Source organism: Primulina tabacum, chromosome 1, assembly GCF_025594145.1.
Source record: "Primulina tabacum isolate GXHZ01 chromosome 1, ASM2559414v2, whole genome shotgun sequence".
Lineage (NCBI taxonomy): Eukaryota > Viridiplantae > Streptophyta > Magnoliopsida > Lamiales > Gesneriaceae > Primulina > Primulina tabacum.
Genome location: NC_134550.1, coordinates 3,033,248 through 3,056,778, shown reverse-complemented (window position 1 = coordinate 3,056,778; position 23,531 = coordinate 3,033,248). Strand labels below are relative to the sequence as shown.

General features: G+C 34.9%; 3 protein-coding genes, 1 long non-coding RNA gene and 1 other non-coding gene across 5 annotated transcripts; 1 reads left to right on the top strand and 4 right to left on the bottom strand.

Moving 5' to 3' along the window:
• Positions 1-575: 575 nt before the first annotated feature.
• LOC142517344 (SCARECROW-LIKE protein 7-like) lies at positions 576-2,932 on the bottom strand. The gene has a single exon (XM_075619916.1). The coding sequence runs from the start codon at positions 2,766-2,768 to the stop codon at positions 984-986; it is 1,785 nt and encodes a 594-aa protein (XP_075476031.1). The 5' UTR covers positions 2,769-2,932; the 3' UTR covers positions 576-983.
• A 6,682-nt stretch (positions 2,933-9,614) lies between these two features.
• On the bottom strand, positions 9,615-12,050 carry LOC142517236 (uncharacterized). Its single transcript, XR_012813043.1, has 2 exons — positions 11,369-12,050; positions 9,615-10,411 (listed from the first exon to the last, which is right to left on the bottom strand). It is a non-coding gene; the product is annotated as an uncharacterized LOC142517236 (long non-coding RNA).
• TRNAE-UUC (transfer RNA glutamic acid (anticodon UUC)) lies at positions 11,774-11,845 on the top strand. The gene has a single exon. It is a non-coding gene; the product is annotated as a tRNA-Glu (tRNA).
• Positions 12,051-12,539: 489 nt separating the features above from the next.
• LOC142517076 (U1 small nuclear ribonucleoprotein 70 kDa-like) lies at positions 12,540-18,295 on the bottom strand. The gene is made up of 10 exons (XM_075619903.1): positions 18,093-18,295; positions 17,550-17,664; positions 17,387-17,466; positions 17,075-17,150; positions 16,812-16,876; positions 16,662-16,724; positions 15,148-15,229; positions 14,904-15,066; positions 13,665-13,730; positions 12,540-13,414 (listed from the first exon to the last, which is right to left on the bottom strand). Exons 1-10 carry the CDS (start codon positions 18,189-18,191, stop codon positions 12,790-12,792), a joined length of 1,434 nt encoding a protein of 477 aa, XP_075476018.1. The 5' UTR covers positions 18,192-18,295; the 3' UTR covers positions 12,540-12,789.
• Positions 18,296-19,054: 759 nt separating this feature from the next.
• On the bottom strand, positions 19,055-22,478 carry LOC142516916 (proline-rich receptor-like protein kinase PERK15). The gene is made up of 8 exons (XM_075619894.1): positions 22,414-22,478; positions 21,188-22,018; positions 20,540-21,097; positions 20,371-20,457; positions 20,218-20,288; positions 19,919-20,134; positions 19,599-19,760; positions 19,055-19,507 (listed from the first exon to the last, which is right to left on the bottom strand). Exons 2-8 carry the CDS (start codon positions 21,921-21,923, stop codon positions 19,226-19,228), a joined length of 2,112 nt encoding a protein of 703 aa, XP_075476009.1. The 5' UTR covers positions 21,924-22,018; positions 22,414-22,478; the 3' UTR covers positions 19,055-19,225.
• Positions 22,479-23,531: the final 1,053 nt, after the last annotated feature.

Genomic DNA, 23,531 nt, shown 5'->3' with positions numbered 1-23,531 from the left:
ACCTCAACCAGTAATCTACACGCTATCCAAATGCCTCTACTCTAGCAACCAACAATAAATACAAAAGCCAATTATCATAAGATTTATGTATTACTTAATGGGCGTGGATAAAATGGCAACTCAAAGGAACCACCACCGTGTAACCCTTGGATCTTTTCCCGGCCTCTAACTTCGATGAACCCAAACCTTCCAGCAAAGGTCGCGCCTGTTTATGATTCCCTAACGCCGATTAAACTCTTCGGCAAGCTATACTCGATTGATGGTCGGCTCCATACTGGATACAACTATCAGAAAAGTTCGGAAAAGTGGTCTATAAGCCCTTTTTCCCTCCATTCTGAAATTATATACACATATCATGTGGTGCGAGTTTCACTAGACAAGCAAGTGACTTGAAAGAAATGCCCATGTCAAGAAAATAGACTACACAAACATAACACGGAAATGCCATTATGCTTTCCACACATTGGTTTTCTTCTTCGAATATGGAATTAGATTCTTCAATTGGTTGGCCATAACACGGGACGTAACTCATGCAATTTTTCCAGTTCTTCAAATATTAAAAAGCAGGAGACCGATTAGTGCGAAACACCAATAATTCAGATTCATATACACAGTTACAGTTGGTCTTCAACTAGTCATGTTACAGAACAAACAATTACGCCATGAGTTAAAACTGTAAAATAGAGGATAAAACAACCCTCAAACACTAATCATTTCGGTAAATTAACCATACATTCGTACTGAAACCAGTGGAAAAATGAGTTGGCCACCAAAAGCTTCAAAACTATTACTCTGTCCCTATTAGTAAGATGCATTTCATCTATACTCTTGCAACTGATGCATCGCTAGGATAAACACACAAACACAGTACAGTTCATCCAAACTGACATCATTAACAATCTCTCTTTACTGATTCCACGCCAAGGAAGCAAAAACATTAACCAAGGGGGTGAAAAACACCGATAAAATTCAGCCTGATTCAATTAACACCAGGAAGAAACAGTGAGTAGTGGAACATCATTCCAAGCTAAAGTAAGAAACCCCGGTGGAGAAGATTCAATAATCTTGTAAAATGAGCTGTAACTGTAATTCCAAAGAAGTATTTTAGCCTGGCTTAATGCATAGTGGCTGAAGACTAATGGCTGAAAACCGGCACCCTCCATCAAAATCCTCCATCTTTCTTTATCTTCCATGCGCTCTCTTCTTTGTTCTTCCGGCCCAGCTACTCCAACTATTCTGTGGCCAAGCACCAATCTTTCAACCTGGATGCGCTCGGGTGAGTCTCGAGCCATATTCTGGTCTAGGGATTGAAACACAGCGGTGTAGTACTTGAGGGCGTTCTTGAAACGAGGCAAGAACCCGACCCGATTCAAGCTCACTTCATACTCACCTAAAGTTACAACCTTGGGATTCAATGACTTTGCAAGCTTTAGGGCTGTCTCTACGCCCTCATCACTATCGTCAAGTAAATTATACAATTGAAGCATGAAGTTCACAGCAGTCACCTCATCCGGCTCAACCCGGAAACTCGAGTCCTTCAGCTCCCGAACCGGTGTCAAAACGGGTTCAAACTCAAAATTCAAAGCCAAACGCTTGGCGAAGTCTCGCAATCGCTTCCCGGTAGCCAAAAGTGAAGCCGCCTGAGTATGCCCAAGAGCAACGGCCGGTATTCCCGAAAGTCGGATCCTTTCAGGCTTCCCAGCCGGTCTTGTGGCCAAAGCCTGCAGAAAGGCAGCCCATTGAACTCCCTGAACAATCCCGAAATCCACTACATGGATTTTCTTGGCTTTCTCAGTGGCTTCTAAAATTGCTTGGTTTGCAGTGAAATGGGCGAATTTAGAGTTAGGGCAGGCATCATTAAGGGCTTTGTACGACGAAGTGAACTCTTCACAGGTAGTATCACTAACTGTGGCAGCTTTTACACGTCGAGGCGAAATTCTACTATAAAGGGCCCCGGAGAAATAGTACGATACTCGCTCGAGAGGATCTCCGTGCTGGAAAACCGAATCCCTGAGTCGTACAAGTGATTTCATCGCCTTTTCTGGGTCTGAATCAGAGAGACGAGCGCAGTCTAATAAAGCTTTAAGATATGGCTTCCCTTTGAGGAAGATTTCAGGGGAACTAGTGGAAGCAACAGTGTTACAATCACCAGCCACTACGACGTCTTCTTCAGGGATTACTGGTTTCTTTTCTTTCACGGCGGAAGAATGCGGGACCAAGGCAGAGGTGGGTCCGGAGAAGGTAACTCGGCCAGGATCGGGCGGCGGAGATGAGTTAGAGCCGAGTCGTCTCGGGAACGTATCAGGATCATATATGTGAGCGGTAAAGTCAGAAACGGGCCGCCACGTGTCGCAATCCGTCCGAAGATTAGAGCTCTCCGTCGAATCCCCGACGCCAATCAAGCTCTCCATCCACTCTTCCGATTCAAAATCGCCCCCCGGACCGTCACACAAATCCGAAAACCTGAACCCTGTTGTGGAGTGGTGTTCCAAGCTGGGAAACTGAAACCCAGATTCGGTCGTCTCCGGCTCTCCACCCGAGACACCAAACGGGTCAAGAAACCCATAGCTGAGAGATGCTGAAGCCTGAGCCTGGTGTTGAACTGCGACGGCGGAACTGGTCCCTGGCCATGGGCTGAGGCAGAAAGGGTTGAGGAACTGCTGCTGTTGCTGCTGTTCCACTTGCTGCTGCTCCTGCTGTTGCTTCTGCTGAATCACTTGCTGCGCAATCGCCATCAGATTCCCGCTGTCCGTACACATGTATGCCATAGTAAAGCCCTTCTTCACCGAAATATTGGAGCAGCCGCAGATTACTAGAAGAAAAGTGCAAGAAAATTTAGGAGACGAGTATGAAAATACAATGAAATTTGAAGGGATGGAGAGGGAGGGAGGAGTGCTGAAGGGAAGTAGAAGGGGGACTGTGAACAAATAATCTAAGGAATTCCTCACTCTCGTAAGCCTTAAATTATATTATTTAGGAATTCTCGTAAGCATTAAATTAAATTATATTATATTATATTATTAAAATATCTCACATTTAAATATTTAAAATTAAAAATCAGATCAATGTCAAATTTAAATTGGAAAGCACTTCCCCATTGACCATGTTAGACTTCCCTATAAGATAAAAAAGAAAAAGAGTGATATATATTAATTTTAGTCTTTATACAATTTAATTAACTATTATATCGTGTTTGATGTATAGTATGATATTTGGTTGAATAGTTCAATTTTATCTTATCAATTCATCAATTAGTTTGTTTACTTGGATATGATTATATAGATAAAAGAAAATTTATATTTGTATTTATATAATTAACATATTTTTATTTTTGGTCATATTAAAGTGAATTTGAATTTTTAGTTATGTAATTTGTATTTTTTTATTTTAATCATGTTAACAGTAAATATGTATTTTTAGTCATGTAAATTATATGTTTGTTTTTCGTTTTTGGTTTTTTTTTATTAGAGTGCGTCATGTCTACAAATTGTTCATGAAGCCAACTTGGATGCTGACATGAATTTTTGGAAGTAAACTTGCATAAACGTCGTGATTTTTTCAGAATATCATTTGAAATAAAACACGACTGATTTCGATAAAAAAAATGAAAAAACATATAAATTACAAGACTAAAAATGCAAATTCATCATTAACATGACAAAAAATGAAAGAAAACGTGCAAGTTATAAGACGAAAAATTAAAATTCATCGTTAACATCACAAAAAATATAATAAAATGTAAGTTACATGACTAAAATAACAAAATTATTTTTAATAGGGCTAAATATAAAAAAAAATTACATGATAAAAAATGTAATTATCCATATATATTAATAATGTTGTGATGGTAAAAAGATTTGGTAGGATGTGAAATTGTATTGAATAAATAATATTTTGAGTAGGATATGAAATTGTATTGAATAAATAATATGTTTGGTTATCATAATTAAATTTGAGATTAGATGACATATCACAATTTTTTTCCCAATTAAAATAAATGAAAGAAAGGTATACATGATAATATTTTAAATTTAATTCAATGATTTGATTAAATCAATATAAATAATCAATACACAAAATTACAATCAAACATGAGATTTGATTAGATTATCAATTATATCAAGCCAACCAAACACAAGATAAGAAAATAAATTTTACTGATTCTCTTACAACATTTTTTCAAACGAATTTATCGTATATAATTTGTATGTACATTATAATTGGCTAACATCGTTTATTACAAGTTTTAATTCAAAAATTTATTCAATTCACAACGAAAGACAACGACGACATGTTTCTATCATCATAAAAAAATTATAATTTATTTCTTTTTTAATATATTAAATTTATTCATAAAATATGATAGGTTGTACAAATAACATCACCCATAATATGATGTGACAGTACATTCGGAGTTACTTTATAATATATATGTTAATTCAAGTTCATGCTACTCAATAATTCAATCTTATAAAATAGATAATTTTGACAACATGATATGTTTTGTTTGATTTTTTACTCAATCTCATAGTGGAAACAATTTTTTTTTAGGTATTTACATATTTTCAAAGAGTATCACTCTTATTGTACGGTTTCAAATATCTTTATTAATGAGATGAGTCAACATTACTCATATTTGTAATAAAATTTATTATTTTTAATGAATGACCAAAATTGAATACAAAATTGACGCATGACACAATTGTGTATTTTAAAATAATATTTTCAAATTCAAAAGAAAATGGCAAACTTTAGTTGAGATTTAGAGCCACTTATTCCATTAATTTTTATCACTAAAGATGTTCAAAATCATATACAAAAGTCCTAAATTTACAACCATATTTCATATCAGAGAACCGATTTAACAAATTTCTCTCTCAACTCACATTTTTTCGAACTACTTTCTCGTACATGATTCGCTATATATTTTTATTGGATTATAGTTTACAAGTTATTGTATTAGTCATCGAGTTAATATAATATAAGATGAAAAATTTAAAATATAAATATATGTTTATGTATATATCGTACATCTTACAATTTGGATGTGTGGTCAGCGATGGATTTCTTAGCACCGTCAAAGACGACTGACGATGACGTGGCTCTCATTCAGTGTTCGTCCCAGAGGGAACGATCTTCTCTCCCGGCCCGAACGGGGGACACAGTGCTTCAGTGCAGTAACTGCGTCGCGGGGCCCACCGCTGCGTCAACCGTACGTGTAATGACGTCATCAGTGTGATTTTATCTTTTTGATTGAAAATTTATCGAGGTTTGAAAATTTTTGATCTTGGCCGTTGGTCGGGATCTAACGGTGAGATCTGCCTGCTTCGTTTTCCGTTGGAAGGGGAAGCGTGCCAGAGGAATAGTAGATCGACACGTAGACAAAGTGGAGCTCAGTGGGCCCCGATGGGTCGGGTCAAAAATGTCACAGAAATGAGGTGAAAAGCGTTAATTGGGAAAAAGGTAACCTGACCCGATACCTATTTCACACTCTGTGCCCTGTACGCAATTTATCCTATTAATTATAATATGGTTGGTTTTATCATGTTTAGATTTTAGTATAAGCTACTCGATACATAAAAAAAAAATTAGAAACTGTATTTTAAAAAATGTAAGTTATATGGTATTTCATATTTTTTTGTAGTTATACAAATAATCGAATGTGTACTGAGTAAACGCGGAATGTGCATTAGCTTGTAAACTATGCACATCATGTAGATATTTTATGTCGAGTAAAAAATATTATTTTTTTAGGTATTTTAACTTCATTCCTTATTTACAATAATTATTGACTTCATTCGAGATTTTTATTCAATCACTGATGGAAATGAACAAGTTAATAATAATAATATAAGAGTATGTCTATTGTGAGACGACCTCACTAATCTTTATTTGTGAGACGGGTCAACCCTATCGACATTTACAATAAAAAGTAATACTCTTAGCATAAAAAGTAATATTTTTTCATGGATGACCCAAATAAGATATCCGTCTCACAAAATACGACCCGTGAGACCATCTCACAAAAGTTTTTGCCATAATATAAAAAGTTAGAAAGAAAAAGATTTTTTACAAGTGGTTTATCATATATTTATTGTAATTATTGCAGAATAATTAAACAATATTCTTATTCACACATTTAAATTACCAATATTACTTATTTTAAATAATATAGAATTTTATGTGTGTGTGTATATAGGCTGTTTATATAAACAAAATGTAAGCAATATCAATTGTCAAACAAAAAGTAAATGAGTCAAATTGAAGCGAAGTTTGTAGAAGATGACTTGTTAAAAGGAGGAAGGTGGTTGGGCCCAGGTTACCTAGATTAAGGGCCATTTTATTTTGGCTGGTTTGGGCTTAGTGGGCCACATCGAGCCTCTATGGCCCACATTAAGAAGATTGAAAGGATAAAGGCCAAACTTTAGGGCCCGCTGTTAAAAATATAAGTAATAAAGCAAAAAAGAAATAAAAGCAATCTGAAAACAATTTTGGCATAAGCCCAAAGCGGCGGTAAAGACTTTTTACACCTAAATAAATTAACATGGTTTTTTACTCATTTGAGAAAAATCATATAAATAAATAATAATCAATAATTTTCACTTCCATTATGAGGAAACATATAAAAACCTTATTTGTCAAAATAATAATAAATCGTGTACGACGACATAACATCGAGATTATTCTATGGTCGTTCGATATCGATATTTTTTGTAATTAAAACGGATTTTGTTAGGATTATTTGTGCAATTTTTGTTGTATTACTTTAATTAAATCGTACTCGCACCATTAAAGCCTAACTTTCCTCTTTTCTTTTCATTGAAAAAATAAAATAATCAGAGGTGTATGTATATATATATGATAATTAAAAGATTTTTGTATGGAAAAAATAAATATGAAATTTGTAATAAATGATATGTTGAGTGTAATAATTATAAATGTGATGTAAAATAATCGAAAAGTGGTATTTGAATGGCTATATATGTTAAAAAAATTTAGCTGTACTGTTATTATCGATTATAACTTTTTGGTATAATAACAAATATTTAATACTAGAAAACAATAAAGCAAACGTCTTTCCTTTGAGGGTTATCTTTGGAAAATGAAGATTGATCTTATCTGATCGAATTAAAAAATATATATTAATATTGTCTTCTTTTATTAAAATTCTAGTAACATCTTTTCAAATAAAGATGTACTGAAAATTATATATGTTTCTTTTATTTATATATTAATAAAAAGTAAGTCTCTTATGACACGATCTCACGAATCTTTATCTGTGAGACGGATCTGTGAGACGGGTCAATCCTACCAATATTCACAATAAAAAGTAATAATTTTTAATGGATGACCTAAATAAGATATATTTCTCACAAAATACGACATGTGAATCCGTCTCACATAAGTTTTTGTCATTAATAAATTAAGTTTTTAAAGGGTTTATATTTGTTTTTTTAAGCCGCAGTTTTTGGCCCCCATGCATTTCCTTTCACATAATTGTCACGCCAATTAGGTTTGTCTGAAAATGAAACCTTATCATCATCATTATTATTATGACGTTTTTAAATATTTTAAATAATATCTAATAGTTCAATATGACCTATAATTATTTGATAAGAAAATTAAATTTAATTAAAATCAACCCTTTAAATTATTCAATATGAAGATTTTATTACAGATACATGAACCAGCCTTTTAAATAATATTAGGAAAAATTAATTAAAAATACTATTGTACAAATGTTTATATCAGAAGAACCATAAGATAAAAATATGTTATCTTAGAAATCCATTCTCTGCTACATTTCACAACATAAAAATTATTTGTTCACTTAATAGCCAGTGTGAGACGGTCTCACGGGTCGTATTTTGTGAGACAGATATCTAATTTGAGTCATCCATGAAAAATATTATTTTTTGGCAAAAACTTGTGTGAGACGGTCTCACGGATCGTATTTTGTGAAACGAATATCTTATTTGGGTCATCCATAAATAAGTATTATTTTTTATGCTAAGCATATTACTTTTTATTGTGAATATCAGTTGGGTTGATCCATCTCACATATAAAGATTCGTGAGACCGTATCACAAGAGACCTTCTCTTATTTTTTATGCTAAGAGTGTTACTTTTTATTGTGAATATCGATAGGTTGACCCGTCTCACAGATAAAGATTCGTGAGACCGTCTCATAAAAGATCTACTCCAATTTTTAATAGTTATATACATTGTTTAACTTGTGTGTGTCAATGAATTAAAAAATATTTATCTGGATATCATTTCCTTACCCGACAGAATCCCGAACATTCGGATTTCAACACTTGTCGGGTGCAATTTCAAGAGAAAAAAATTCTCAATTCTAATCGTGAAGTGGATTGGGTAGATGATTCAGGCCATCTCCAACCCATAAATCTATTTTAGTGCAGTTTCTGCACCAAATATAACATTCATCTCCAACTCATTTACTTCAAATCTTACACTATTTATTTTATCAATTATATATTTACGAGAGTTATAAATGTCAAAAATAAAATAAAAAACTAGAAATATTTTTATAAATTTTCGAATATAATTATAATTATTTTTGTGTGTTTTAATTTTTATTATGAATTATATTTTATATCAACACGAGTTAATTTTACTCATCAATTATATAATATTATTATTAAAAATATTTAATACATATTTAAATTAATTAAAAAACATTAAAAAAATTAAAAAAAATTAAAAACGAATTAGTTTTTATTAATAATTAACATAAATAAATAAATATTTTAAAAATCAATAATTATATTTTTTTAAATTTTTAGGATTAAATATCTAATTATTAAAATAAATATTATACTATTATTTTATAATATTTACAATTTTAATATAAATATTTATAATAAATACACATTAAAAAAATTTAAAAAAATTTAAAAAAATGACCCACAGCGCTATTTTGGTGAAATAGCGCAGCCCCATTGGAGCATTGAAAGCTGTGCTAAAATAAAACACCATTTTAGCGCAGCGTTGGAGTTGCCCTCACGAGTCGGATCCCGTCACGGGGCCCACCCCTATAAAATATGAGTCGTCCAAATATGCAAATATCAAATTAAAGAAATACACATTGTCACTCAATTTTTACTTTCTCCGTCACATGTATTTAAGGTAATGTTCGTTTTCACATATACTGAGAAAATTATCGAATAAATAAATTTTATAAAATAATTCTCATTTTACTCTTATTAAATGAATGTTTTAATATTATAAAAATTTATTGGAAGTAGTTATTATATTTAATGATGGGGTAGATTGGTAAAAGAATAAAGAAAATAATTATGTATTAGAAACTCATGAAAAATGAAACGCAACTTTTATATCTGAGACGAAGAAAGTGCTTTTGTACCTTTTATAAGAGACCTCACTTTGAGACGTACACCACCACAATTTATCTTCGGTATCAAAACCATTCTATAGTCCCTATTTGTGAACACATTGAAACTTCAGTAAACCTGTATTTGTATTTTCAGTAGAGTAAAAAAAAACCAGGAAACTATGAAATTAAACAATATATCAACTCATCTCTTCGGTAAAAACTAAAAAATCAACTCATTGGATTGATCCAAAATAACTACTGAAAAAATTACGTGTATATATGTAATCACATAATCTGAATAGAAACTACATCAATATAAATTAAAAGTCGAACACCTACGAGAAACTAACTAGTTTTTTCAGGACATAAAATCGAACAGATCTGCTCTTCAGCCCGACTTTTAGCTAAACATTGGAATACAAAAATAGTTTTTCTCTCGGCAGAACCCAAAGGCTCTTCTTTACCATATCAGATGCTTGGTAACTTGGTATTTCCCTACGTTCATGTTGAGTTCATCTGGAGTAAAAAAGTGTCTTGTTCAGTCAATATTTACAATCAGGAGATGGTGAAGCAATGAACAACTCAATTGGGGGGTAGTTATTCCCACTACTGGAAAATGAGTACAAGAGGGTTTCTAATCACTTGAGCGACAGTGCAAGCTTGTTGTTGTGTTTTTCTCCAGCAACTCTAGATTGCTCTGGTATAAAATCAACGAGAAAAGGGTCGGAAAGAGCCCTACCAATATTAGAAGTCAGCAAATCAATAATAATGAGCTTGCAGAGTGGGCTTGAAACCTCTGTTTACAGCAGGTAAATAAGTGTCTATTGCCCAGTAATAGTTGAGAACATTCACATGGATAAAGGTAGCAACAATCTTCTATCCCTTTTTCTTGCAAGCGACTGCCGCAAAATTCTCAAACGTATAGGAATAAGGATGCCAAGGCACATGATAATGAAGGAAATCCAGTAACATTTCAACCAGAGGGTACTATACGAGGAAACTAGAAGTACAATAAAGAGCAAGGCCCAAAATATAGACACCGCAACATCAGTCCTGAGAAAGTGTAAAAACAACAGAGTGAAATAACTGAAGAAATATTTGATGGCATTATGAACTAAATAGAAACAAGGAAAGAAGGGAGTAAAACATAAAGGATAAAGATGGAAAAGAGCTAGTGTCTTTACACGGTTACAGAGCTTGTTATATTACTGAAACATTGTTCACCATGAACTGAAAGAAAGTCACACAGATCAAGCAAATCCACTATTTGAATAATTGAATCTATGCATTTGGTCTCTCAAACCCAACAGCAAGCATACACTAGATATTTCCTTTTCCACACATATACAACTGTTTAAGTTTAAAGCGATCAAAAATTAACCAGGAGGCCGAGTGCCGACCAGTATAGCAACTTGATTGCTGGAAGAAACAATTCAGATAGATAAACCAAAAGTAATGACAAATAGTTGCAACTTTTAATGCACCATTCACCATAGGCTGCATCGACAATTTCATTACATTATAAAGTCTTCAAATGATTCTTTGAGATATGGCTGAGCATTAGAATCTTTATGTATTTTCAAAAGTGAGACGGAGACCAAAATTTTACAATATTCAGACAAGTAGCCTGTTTACATTATGCATGAGAAATCGCATTGAGTTCTAGCTCCCAACCATTGTTTCTCTCAATAAAAGCAGTGATCCTAAATGTAATTCAAAACCATGTGCACAGTCAAATCAAGATTCCCATTCTGAACAAAGAAAAACTTGCATCTTTTCGCATATAATCTTGAATGTCGCTTCAATTCAGGAATTTAACAAAATTCCAGTCATTTCGAATTTAATGTTAATGATACGGAAATACTACCAGTAAACCCCCATGGATAAAATTGCAATTGTATGAACGAATACAGAACATAAAAAATTCACAAATAAAATCACCAATTTACCAAAATATAATATATGCAGGTTAATTATGAAACACAACAAAGAGCAAAAGCATGAAATTACCTGGTGGAGAGAATGGGTTTGGGAGAGAAGACAGTGAGAGCCGGCCACTTGTGCTGAGATCGGATCTGGTAATCTCTCAGTTGCTCCACCAGCTTCGACCGAGTTATCATCGAGTTGATCCACCTAACAAGATCCCAATCCTGCCCGATAACAGTGTCCAATCGAACTGAAATGGGATCACAGAAAACAGATTCCGCAGGTTAATAATCCTCAATCGACTTGTGATTTTTGCGGAAACGATGATTTCCAGATTGGAATTAGGTTTTTTCTTTGCCAATTAGGAGTGGGGTTTTGGGAAACCGCTCATTTCTGTTCGGCCTGCCAAAAAAATGGAACCTTAGAAGGGAAAGGTATGGAAGTGTTAATTAGTTTAATAAATAAGTTTTATTAAAATCAGCACGACAATCCATTGTCGTCCAGCGGTTAGGATATCTGGCTTTCACCCAGGAGACCCGGGTTCGATTCCCGGCAATGGAACCATTTTTGGATTAATTTATTTATTATGTGTTTAACCTCAACCAGTGTATCGACAGGCATACAAATTGAACCAGGAATGGCAAGATTTGGCGGCAGTGGCAGCCCACAAACGAAATACTACGGCTACGCGGCTCTAATGTTGAGTACTACTGCAGCTACTAGCACTTGTGCTTCTAGGGCCACCACCTTCTATAGAAACCTGAAATCTCCCACAGATTTTACACACAAAAACAACTACCAAGGTCCCACCAGGATCAAGAACTTTCTAATTGGTCCACCAATGGCACCAAATCCACTCACCGCAACCGCATTATTCCTCTCAATTTGCCTCGTACTGCCACATTCCCATGCCTGAAAAATCAAGGACAGAACGGAAACAAAGATGATGATACAAAATATTATAAATATTATATTGTATATTTTTTATTCTAATTAAATTAATTATTAAAAATTATAATAATAAATAATAATAATATATTCGAATTAAATTAATTATCAAAAATAATAATAATAATAATAATAATAATAATAATAATAATAATATATAACGCTTACATAAACGAACGTCCACGCTTTGTAAATGCAAATTAAATATTTTTGCAAAATAATTTATTTTTGAAATATTTTTTTATTTTTAAATTAATTATAAAAAAAACCCTAACCAGTTGTCTTTTATAAAGTATCAGCTACTTGATTTGCTGATGGCAAAAAACAAACCATATTATTACCGACAAGATGTAATGGAACAGTGAAAAGACAACAACAACGTTATCATATCCAAAATAAGAAATGTAGTAGCAAGGGTCACGCATCAGAAGCCATAAAAACGAGTTTCAACGAACCCAGCCCCAAATACAGGAGAGAAAGAAACCAGCATCCACAGTAGAGAAACAGTCTGCTTTAAAACATTTAACACACCAACTCGAATAGAAACCCACAAAATCTCAACGCCTGTAATCCCTTTCTTGAGGTTCAGATGCAGAACGATCATAACCGTAACCATCCTCGTCCATGCGATCATAACGGTCATCACCACGATCAGTTTCCCTATAGCGGTCATAAACACCCTGACCATCTGGATCCTCGTATGAACCTCGACCTTGGCGTTCATGATAGTTGTGGCGCCCATGTTCGCGTTCAGGCTGATTGGACCACCCATGATCGTCTTCTGCATCTGTATTGTTATGATCTCTGTCTCTAGTACCTCGGTCTCGTTCATGCTTAGAATTGACACGATCGTAGTCATACTCACGGTCATGGGAATGTCCACGATCATTGCCGTCCTCAGCTTCATAATCCTTTTCTTTTTCCCTTTCCCTGTCACGGTTACGATCTCTGCCACGTTCCCTGTCACGATCATCATGATCACGACCTCGATCACGGTCGCGAGGCCGATCCCTCTCACGGTCTCGACCATGATCTCTCTCCTTGTCCCTGTCTTTATTTCTATCACGATCCCGGTGGTGCCTATCTTCTCTTCGGTCACGATCCCTTGGTCTTTCGCGCGATAGCTCACGAGATTTTTCCCGTTCTTTCTCTTTGTCTCTTCCCCTTTCACGAGATTTCTCCCTATACCAGAAAATTTGTCAGTTATAAGTTTTAGTTTCATAAGATGCCAGGAGGCAATCATTGATAAATTGACAACCGATATAACTCATCCTGGATTTTAATATGCGATGGTACAGATGAGTCGATGACTGTTCTCAAAATAGACAGACTCATGATCCGTTATTGAACCCAGCTTCAACAAGTTCAGTAGTATATAGGCCATAATTTGTACAAAGTAGATACAGGACTCTAATATTGTCAGGGGCTTTACCTATCTCGTTCATCTCGAACCCTTGGTTCCTCAGACACAGATTTTCCTCCAGACTGTCCTTGTTCTCTACAATACAAAAAAGAATATTATCCTTTTGTAAATTCTAACAGGTCGATGCTGCAACATCATACTAACATGCAAGCCAAAGAGTGTTTACTGTGGTTAGTAGTCAAAATCATGATAATCACTTGAAGTAAAGAAAACCCATGAAATGTAGTTCGGAAAAATAAGCACAAGTACAAATTAATTATCAGCTGTCGTGCACATAAAGTGGGTTAAAAAAGAGCAAAAGGGTAGGTGCTGATAAACGGAGAGCTTTTTTACCAAAGATGCTTCAAATTTACAAAATACAGTACCAAATAATTTATACCACACAAATTATTAATTGGAAGTAAACATGAATTGTGGCTAAAAACACAGCTGATCAAATAGAAGAAAAAAACATGAACATTGCAATCATATTTTAAATAAATTGCTCCAATGCATAAAAGTTATAAGTAAATAATTTCCACTGTATGTAGCGAGGATCAAAAGCACCATAAGGTGACAATGAAATCAGCAAGTTTTAAAATATCATTATAAAGACAACTAACACTAGCGATGTAAACAAATTGAGCATGTAAGCGGACTTCCGAGCCGGCTCGATAAATATTTGATTCGTATTCGAATTTATCGAACTCAAGCCGAACTCGAACACGTTCGAACTTTTTTCGAACCGAACTCGAACACGTTCGAACTTTTTTCGAACCGATCTCGAGCCCAAATTATTTTGTTCGATAGTTGGCGAGCAGCTCGCAATCATTAATATTTTATTTATATAATATAATCATATTATATATATATATATATATATATACACATTTCGAGCTTTCAGACGTTTCGAGCTCTTAAACTTTCATTCTCGAATTTTACTATCCGGACAATAATTCATAGAGCTCACAAATAGGTTCGAAGATTTCGAGCCGAATTCGAGCATCCTTTCAAGCCGAACTCGAAACAACAAATTAAAAAAAATTAAGCTTCGAATCGAGCTCGAACTCGAATATATTTAATTCGAGCCTTAAATATTTACTGATATTCGGCTCGATTCGGTTCGTTTACAACTAGGCTTCAAATTTCAAACATCACACAAAATTCTACAGCATCCTCGATTTTTCAACAGGAAAACCGTTTTTTACAGCCTTGATTCAAAAAGGAAGACTTGTATGCAGCTATCATGCATGTTCACACAAGACTTACCTTCCTGCATACTTCTGATTAACTTCTTCACCACCAACCCGACTTGTTCCAAGTCCACCACCAAGCCTGCGAGGCCGCCAGTTTGGAACGGTTCTGCCTCGCTCAACATCCACAAGCACCCTCCTGTTATCAATTTTTTTGCCATCGGCTTGTTTGTATGCCGCTGCATGAAATATAACCACCCATTAATAAGCATAAAATTACAGGAGAATAAATAGAAGTAAAGTCATGAGTGTGAACAAACCTTTCATATCCCGTGTATGCATAAACTCGATAAAAGCATAGCCTCTAGGCTTCTTTGTATCTTTATTTGTGACCAAGCGAACCTGAAAAGTCAAAAAGATACATCTAGGAAACAATATCTACAAAATTTTGAAGATATGCTCAAAAAAGACAAGTCTTCTAGTTATGTCTTGATTTTGTACAATGCCTACGGTAAAAAAATGCCTAAGGGCACGGCAGACAGGCACTATGCCTAATTAGCCGTGCTCACCTTTCAATCATAGAGCTCCCAAGCCAGACGCATCACCATCACTGCTAGAGTTGCCATAAAACGGTGGCCAATATACCAGTTGACATTACACACTAACTTCCCCTTACCAGGGATATTTCTTAGTATAAAAAAATGACTACAAGTAATATATCGAAGACGATATATCATCATAGTCATTGAAGCTTTTTAATACCTCTAAATAGAAAGATAGTGCGTACTTAATTAAAAGGAAGAGAGAGATGCTATTACTCCCAAAGCGATTTACCCATTGCAGGAAAAAGTTGCTTCCCCATGTTGCTTGAAATAATTACCAAAAGGCACAAGGAATCATAGCTCTTAAAAGATTAAAAATTTTACCTTTGTAGTTATGAGGTTCCGTTTCTCACTTTGAATGGTCACATGGGAAAAAGTTCATGCAGATAAGAGCCAATGTAGGAAATTTTACCCTCTTAACAAGTTTGAAACTTACATTTAAAAATGAAGCATGACTAGAAAATAAACCACCACCTTTAAAAATGAAGCATGACTAGAAACTAAACCACCACCTAGTTCTGAAATATATTAGCCCCAAAAAAAGGGGGAGTAAAAGGAAGTAGCAGCCTAACTACAACTTCAACCAAATAATACCTGGGTGCTACAACTTCAGAAGGCATGAAATGCAAATTATTCTAACTAGCAAATAAGAGGTAAGGTTACAAGTCAAATTTCATGCATCCTCAAATAGAATCCCGAAACATATGATCAAGACACCTGACTAACTACATACCAAGTATAGATCATCATTTGAAGTGATGAAATGAGAATTATTCTAAAGTTTAAGTAGAACAGTCGCAAATCAAATTTGATCTACTCTTGAAGAAAAAATAGAAACAGTTCCATGATCTATAAACTATACATCCGATCACATACAAATTGCAACCCAAGCATAGTTAGAATGGTTAAGATATCCATTCCTGGTATGACAGAGTGTTTATAAAATCATTTGATCATCAGCACAGAAAAGACACTCCCAAAATTTCTTATATTTTACTAACGCATGCCGCACCGTTTCAATCGTACTAGATTAAATTATAATACCCATAATTCCTTCGCTTCCCTTCTTTCCCCAGTTCTGGTGGAGTGGTACAGTTGAGGGGAGATTCTTTGAGCCAAAAAAAAGGTTTTCTTAGACATGAATAACAAAAGGACAGTGTAACAGTGAATGTACACTCTTACCAACCCAAAAGATAACCTGAGCCCCGCTTGGGGCGTCCTACAATACCTACCCTCTTGATTGGCCCATAAGCCTCGAACTCCCTTTTGATCCTGTTCTCAGATGTCTCATAGTTCTGGAAAAAGGAAAAAAAACATCATATAAGAACATGAAAATATTCAACAGTAGCAACAAAATGAAAACTAAGAAAAGGAGAACTCACAATCCTAGCAACGAACAATGTTTTGTATGGATCGCCAGATATATTTGGGTCCTTACTTGGATCATCTGTGAAGAAAAACACAGGAACAAGATTAACAAACATTTGAATCCAAGTTCATCTGGCACTAGTTAACTACAGACTTGTATTGTATGGAAGGGAGAGATTTCGAGAGTATATGAAATATCAAATGCCACTAAAAGCTGAATGAAAGCTGTAGCTATTAGCTATCTTAAGATTTAAGAAGTTAGTGAAGCTATAATCACATTTCTCGAATTCTTCAGCAACTTTTTTTGCTCCCTCCACCAGCCGAATTTGGTGAATCCTGGCCTTCCTTTGTGCCTTCATACAAGAAGAGAATTAATAAATATGTATCGTATGCCCAAAACCAGGTCTTCTAATATCAGGGAGTGGGTTCAAGCGCTGTGATTATGAACTTTAACTAAAACAGCAATACATAAAAAATGGAAACTAACTACATCACCAAAAAATAAACTTGCAAGTGCCAAAAAGTATCAAAGAAAAGAATGTCAAAGTTCTAATCATATACAGTAGATTTTGAGATGGAAAAATCTTACCGGAGTCTCACCCTCATCGACAGGGGGGGCATACTCAGGATCACTAGGGTTCGCAAACTTACTAACCAGTTGTGCAATACCTGTGAAATCAAATAAGACCATAGAAGCAAAAGTCAGGCCATATAAATTGGTGAGTGTGAAGCTAAATAAATGCAGAACAGACCTGTATATGACAGGCATTTCCTCTTCTCTGGAGGTGGTTTGTATTCCAGAGGCGGGCGTGGTTCGAACAACTTCAAAAGATTTGTGGTTAAACCAGTGGGGTGACTTTGACCAATCTACAAGAGCAATCATAGAAAAGCATTCAACACCGAGGGATTATTATTTGGTGAAGACAATGAAACAGTCCAAATCACAAACTAGTTATTATGAAATTCAGAAAAACTAACGAAGCGATTTAGCGAGTCCCTTCCTACAACTTAAAAAATCTACCCACCTGAAAAAACAAAAGAACCTTGCTTCATTTCTCAAACAAAATAATTATCAAACCCAAAAGAATTCAACCAAGCAGCTAAAATTGGGAGGGAGCAAAACACTAATCCCTACACTACGTCCGTAAACCCAAACCTTGAAGGAATTAAATTTCCAAAATAAATCAAACTTCTACATACCGGATAGACATTAAATCTAGCGTATCCAACAAAAAGAAAATTCATATGAGCCAGCGTCGACGTAAATCCCGAATCGAAGCAAATGATAAGAGTACCATTTTGAGTTGCATGAGATTGGCGCGGTTCTGAGCCTTGGTTCTCGCCTGCACGGCGGCGTTCTGGTCGCGCATCATTGCATCGCCGTAGTCCCCCATCGGACTCACCTTTAGGGTTTTCGACTAAAGACCCAACGGAGTTGACTAACTCGCAATTTCAATTTTGGGGAACACCACCCCGACTGCTAGATAGATAATCACAATGCAACATGGAACTACCAAAATATATACTATCGTAGAAAAAGATATTTTTTAAATTAAAATATAATTATAAAAAATAATAAAAAAATTACATTGTAATTTTGAATTATGAATTATAAACTAAATATAAAAAAAATAAACTAACATATAATTTGATGTTTAGAAAACAAAAATTATGTGATTTGCATTAAAACTTTAACAATTTATTAATATATATATATATATATAATTATTAAAACAGACTATGTCACCAAAAGTTTGTTACTTTAATGATCTCAAATTTAATAATATAATATATATATATATAAAATCAATAATATTAATATTAAATAAATATTTTTTAGAATATAAAAAATCATTAAACATATTTTGATATATTAATTTTATTGTATTTCAAATTGAAAATATAATCAAGCAAATATTAAATTTACTCGATATCTTTCTTTCACAAATTTTTAAAAATGAAAAATATTGAAAATGATATTTTAAACATTTTATATCTTAAATGAGTTTTTTTAAAAACACGGTGATTTCATACAAGTTTTTGTTGTTTTTCTGATGTGTTCTCCACGTTATCTCCTAATATGACATATCCGACATGTATCATTGTTTTAAAAAATATAGTGCATGATCTGATTAACTTTGAAATAAAATTTATTATAAAAAGTATTTTAAAACGTTCTTTAGATTCCAATACTAAAATGAATTCACCTGTTACAACCAATGGTTAAGGTTGTGAAAAATAAGTCAATTAGAAGTTCATAAATATGATTAATTCTCTAGCTATGCATGCACATTGTGAAGATCATCGATCATCTTTGACATAGAACTTGGCCAAGAATAAACCAGAAAATGAATTTTTTTACATTACATGTGATTTTTGAGGCAATGCTCACTCAGTTCTATGCCATATATCTTCTTCAATGACATTTCTACCGCCTTTGCTCATCGGAGCTCGGTTTAACGGTCTCTCTCGAATCACTGCTCGACGAAGATGGGTTCAATCCGTACTCGCTCGTTGCTCCATACTCACTGCTATTGAATTCATGGCTAGACATCACCATCTTCTTGAATTTCATCATGTCAGCATTATAGGCACGTGTATCGTATGTCTCTGCTTTCCGGTTGGAGCTCATGTAACTCATGCTCTGGCCTGGATTTACGCCCTCGTTTAGGTCCTCCAGTGAAGCATCTCCATCCAGTGCTCGAACAATCTGAGACACACAAGGTTTCACACACATTAATCAAGGAAATTGAAAAGTTTGATTTATCAAGAATTTTTGCTAGGTGGCATTATCTTCATACCTGGCTCATCTTTGGGCGTCTTCTGGCAGAATGGCGTATACATGCTGCAGCACAGGAAACCATAAGAGCTATTTCGTGTGGGATGTACTTATCTTCCAGACGAGGGTCGACTAGTGGATCATAATTGCCATCTTCCAATGATTTGGACAGAAGGGGCCTAGCCTGTTTTGTAACCAAATGAAGTCAGAGTAAACGAAATATATAAGATTGAAAACTTGTAAACTTTATAATTATTCGTTATCCAAACATCATATTCCAATCGTTCTAATGTTGTGCCATACAGATAGCAAATATATCAAAGAGAAGAGTTTGTAACAAACCCAATCTACTAAGCTGTCTTCCATGTTCTTATTCACAGGCCGGCGCCCGGTTATCAGTTCCAAGAGCATGACTCCAAATGAAAAAACATCAGATTTTTCTGTTAGCTTGCCGCTAGAGGCATACTCTGGAGCCAAGTACCCGAAAGTTCCCATTACGCGCGTAGATACGTGAGTGAAATTGTCAGAAGTAAGCTTAGCTAATCCGAAATCAGCCACCTAGATGATAAGGATTGGACATGTTACTAGAAAACATCGCCATCGATGATCTTCTTAGGTTACTTTGCTTTTCTAATACTTACCATGGCTTCGAAGTTAAAGTCGAGAAGAATGTTTGCTGCTTTTATATCCCGGTGGATGATTCGAGGATGGCCTAAAATCACAAGGAAAACTTTTAAAATTCTGCCATTTTAACACACGAACAGATGATTATAAGAAGGTAAGAATTTTCATACAATCTTCATGGAGATAAGCAAGTCCCTTAGCTGATCCAACCGCGATTCGAAGCCTGGTTGTCCAATCCATTACTGGTTGGCCTTTTCCTGCACACAAAATTTACCCTTTTGAGGGGTAAGAATCAACACATCGAATTCAAATAGGAAGATCTCAAGTAACTAAGCTTACCATGGAGATGAAACTGCAGTGTCTTATTCGGAACAAATTCATAAACAAGCATTCTTTGTCCATCAGCAATGCAGTATCCAACGAGGGACACAAGATGGCGATGATGGACACGACTAATAATCTCGACCTCGACTTGAAATTCACGCTCCCCTTGCCCACTGCCGGACTTGAGGCTTTTCACCGCCACCTCCTTTCCATCAGGTAAAACACCCTTGTGTACGAGCCCGAAACCACCTTGGCCCAACAGATTGGATTGAGAGAATCCATTAGTTGCAGAGTTTAGCTCTTCATAGGTGAATTGGCTCTTGGAACCAATGCCTCCCATGTTTGGAGATTGAGGTTGTTGCATAGGTGTAAGATGATGGCCCGAGTAACCCGAGCTGAAATCGCTGCTAGTGTTGGCCGCCGGAGGAGTTGAAGTAATTGGTGCACCCCAGCCCCCGCCAACTACGACAACAGGTGTGCCCACGACTCCCGGAGGCGGCTCAAGATTCACTATGTGGTCCATTGGAACTGGACTATGCCAATGTGTTGAAGGGTTGTAGTATAGATCACCTCCTGAAATGAAAATCAATGACCCGTAAAGATTATTAGGTTCAAGTTGGATCTAATATCTTAAATTTATTAAATTGTAGAAAACTTGAGCACCTGTGGGGGGGAATCCTGGATCAATGTAATAAGATGGTTTTTTCTTCCTCCTGGACAATATCAGGCAGGCAATAATAAGGGCAAGAAGCACTACTCCTCCAACGATGATTCCGGCGATGATAGCTGAATTTACAGTTGCATCAGGCGGTGGAGGGACAAGGTCTGTTGAGGAACCAGCTGGGTGACTTGAGGACCTATTGGTGGCGGCCGAGCGTGGAAGATGAGGAGGTGACAAAGATGGTGATGGAGGTGTTGGTGAAGCGGTGGCTCTTGGTGGTGGTGGAAGGATTACAGGTGCGGGAGGAGCTCCAGGTGCGGGAGGAGCTCCAGGGGCTGGAGGGGGGTTCAATATTGGAGGTGGAGATGAGGAGGGAATGGTGGATGGCAGTGGCGCCGAGGAAGTCGGTGGAGGAGGTGAGGCTGAGTCATCAGGCGGAGGGGCTTGAGGAGGTGGTGGTGATGGAGGGAGCGGAGGTGGGAGAGATTCTTCTGGAGGCGGTGTTGAGGCTTCTGGTGGAGATGGTGAGGCTTTAGGTGGAGGAGAAGAAGGTGGGGGAGGAGGAGATGTTGGAGGTGCTGGTGGCGATAATTCTGGTGGCGCAGATGTAGATGGAGGATGTGATGACGACGATGTCTTGTCTGGATGTCCCGGATTTATTGGGAAAGAATCCGTAGTAATAACATTGTCTCTTAGCGATGGAGAAGTCTGGGGAGATTGCTGAGGCGATGAATCCATTTTAACAATGAATTTCAGGCGAAGATATGAGCCAAAACTTACACCGGAAATTGAATTCTCCGGCGAAAACTCCTCTTCTCGACAATCCAATGCACCTGATTTCATTCATTACCATTTACCAATATTGCAAACTTGCATTAATGGTCATTCCATGCAGATAAAAATGATGGATTAGCAAACATGCATTAATGGTCATATATTGGCTCAATATTCGTGAACTTGATCCTTAATTCTTTTTGGTTCCCATTCATATATGTACAAACCGGAAACAAGATTTCTACTGAGTCAAAGGCAAGATTTTTGCATTTACAGGAAACCAAAGAACAATTTTTTTTTCAAAATTTTAACATACACATACGTGCAAAAAAATGGTGGGTTTTGTCCCATTTCATGCATTGAATCCTTAAAAATGTTTCTTGCATGGGATAATTCCTAAACAAATGAAGATGGATTCCCATGTTGTTTATACAGTTCAGAGAAAAAATGGTACCTGAATGAAGAAGATTGAAGGACCCTCAAAAGGCAAGAAAGAGAGCCCTTGGCGTTGTGTATTTTGCAATTTTCAAAGGCCACACCCTTTCTGTCTTCCGACAAAAAAGGGTTCCTTTAATTGTCTCTTTTTAAATCTTATCATTATGATGGATTTATTAGTTTCTTCTAAAATAATAGAATTATTATAATTCAAAAATAATAATAATTAGAAATCTAATAGCGAATACTAACATTTCTTGCATTATATATACCAGTGACTACGTATGCACACACAATGCAAAATATATTATTAGAGAAAATGTTTTTGGTGTGAGAGGAGAGAATGGAAAATTACTTAAATAACACCAAAACAGTATTTATGTGACTCTCTTGCTTCTAGGATAGTAATATACTAATATATATAAAGCATCTTCTATTATACTATATAAAAATATACATAAAAAATAATTTAATAAATAAAACATATTTATTTTGAAATAGTCAGATTCAAATACGAAATTATAGAGTTAAATGTGTGTGGGTGTAATTTTGGAATTAAGAAAAAAAATTCAACAAGACTCTTGCTTAATTTATAGTATAGATAGATGTAATATCTATTTGTACACTATATATTACCGAATAATTTTAGCATAAAAATATAAGGATTAAAAACTTTATAAAACTATTTTTATAAGATTTCTAATAATTTATTAGAATAATTATTTAATATTTTTGTTGTTTTTAGATTTATGTTTTCTTATAATATTAATAATTTATTTTATTAGAATAATTATTTAAATAGAAAAAATTCGCTATTTTTAAATTTATGATATTTTATGAGTAATATAATCAATTAAAAATAAAAATGATAGGTAAATTTTTTTTAACAAAATTATTAATTTTTAGAATTTTGATAAGTAGATCAATGAGATGTGGAAGTTATATGACAAAATTACTAGAATAGATTTTTATGATAATTTTCATTAAATTAAAATAATAAAATAGTAATTTGATCAGAATATTTTTTACATTTTGAAAATTTAACCAATGAACCAAAATATATTAGCTGTACGCCCCTCATATTTTTATAATATAGATAAAATATAAAAAAATAATTTTTCATTAAGGTGTGCTTAG

Excerpts from the sequence above, each read along its gene's own strand:
- LOC142517344 (XM_075619916.1), bottom strand. The coding sequence starts at position 2,768 with ATGGCATACATGTGTACGGACAGCGGGAATCTGATGGCGATTGCGCAG.
- LOC142517076 (XM_075619903.1), bottom strand. The coding sequence starts at position 18,191 with ATGGGGGACTACGGCGATGCAATGATGCGCGACCAGAACGCCGCCGTG. Across the intron at positions 15,067-15,147 it reads GCATACACGGGATATGAAAG|CGGCATACAAACAAGCCGAT; the intron begins GTTTGTTCACAC and ends TATTTCATGCAG. Across the intron at positions 13,415-13,664 it reads GTTCGAGATGAACGAGATAG|GGAGAAATCTCGTGAAAGGG; the intron begins GTAAAGCCCCTG and ends TTTCTGGTATAG.
- LOC142516916 (XM_075619894.1), bottom strand. The coding sequence starts at position 21,923 with ATGGATTCATCGCCTCAGCAATCTCCCCAGACTTCTCCATCGCTAAGA. Across the intron at positions 20,458-20,539 it reads ACTGCAGTTTCATCTCCATG|GAAAAGGCCAACCAGTAATG; the intron begins GTAAGCTTAGTT and ends TTTTGTGTGCAG. Across the intron at positions 20,289-20,370 it reads TGCTTATCTCCATGAAGATT|GCCATCCTCGAATCATCCAC; the intron begins GTATGAAAATTC and ends TTGTGATTTTAG.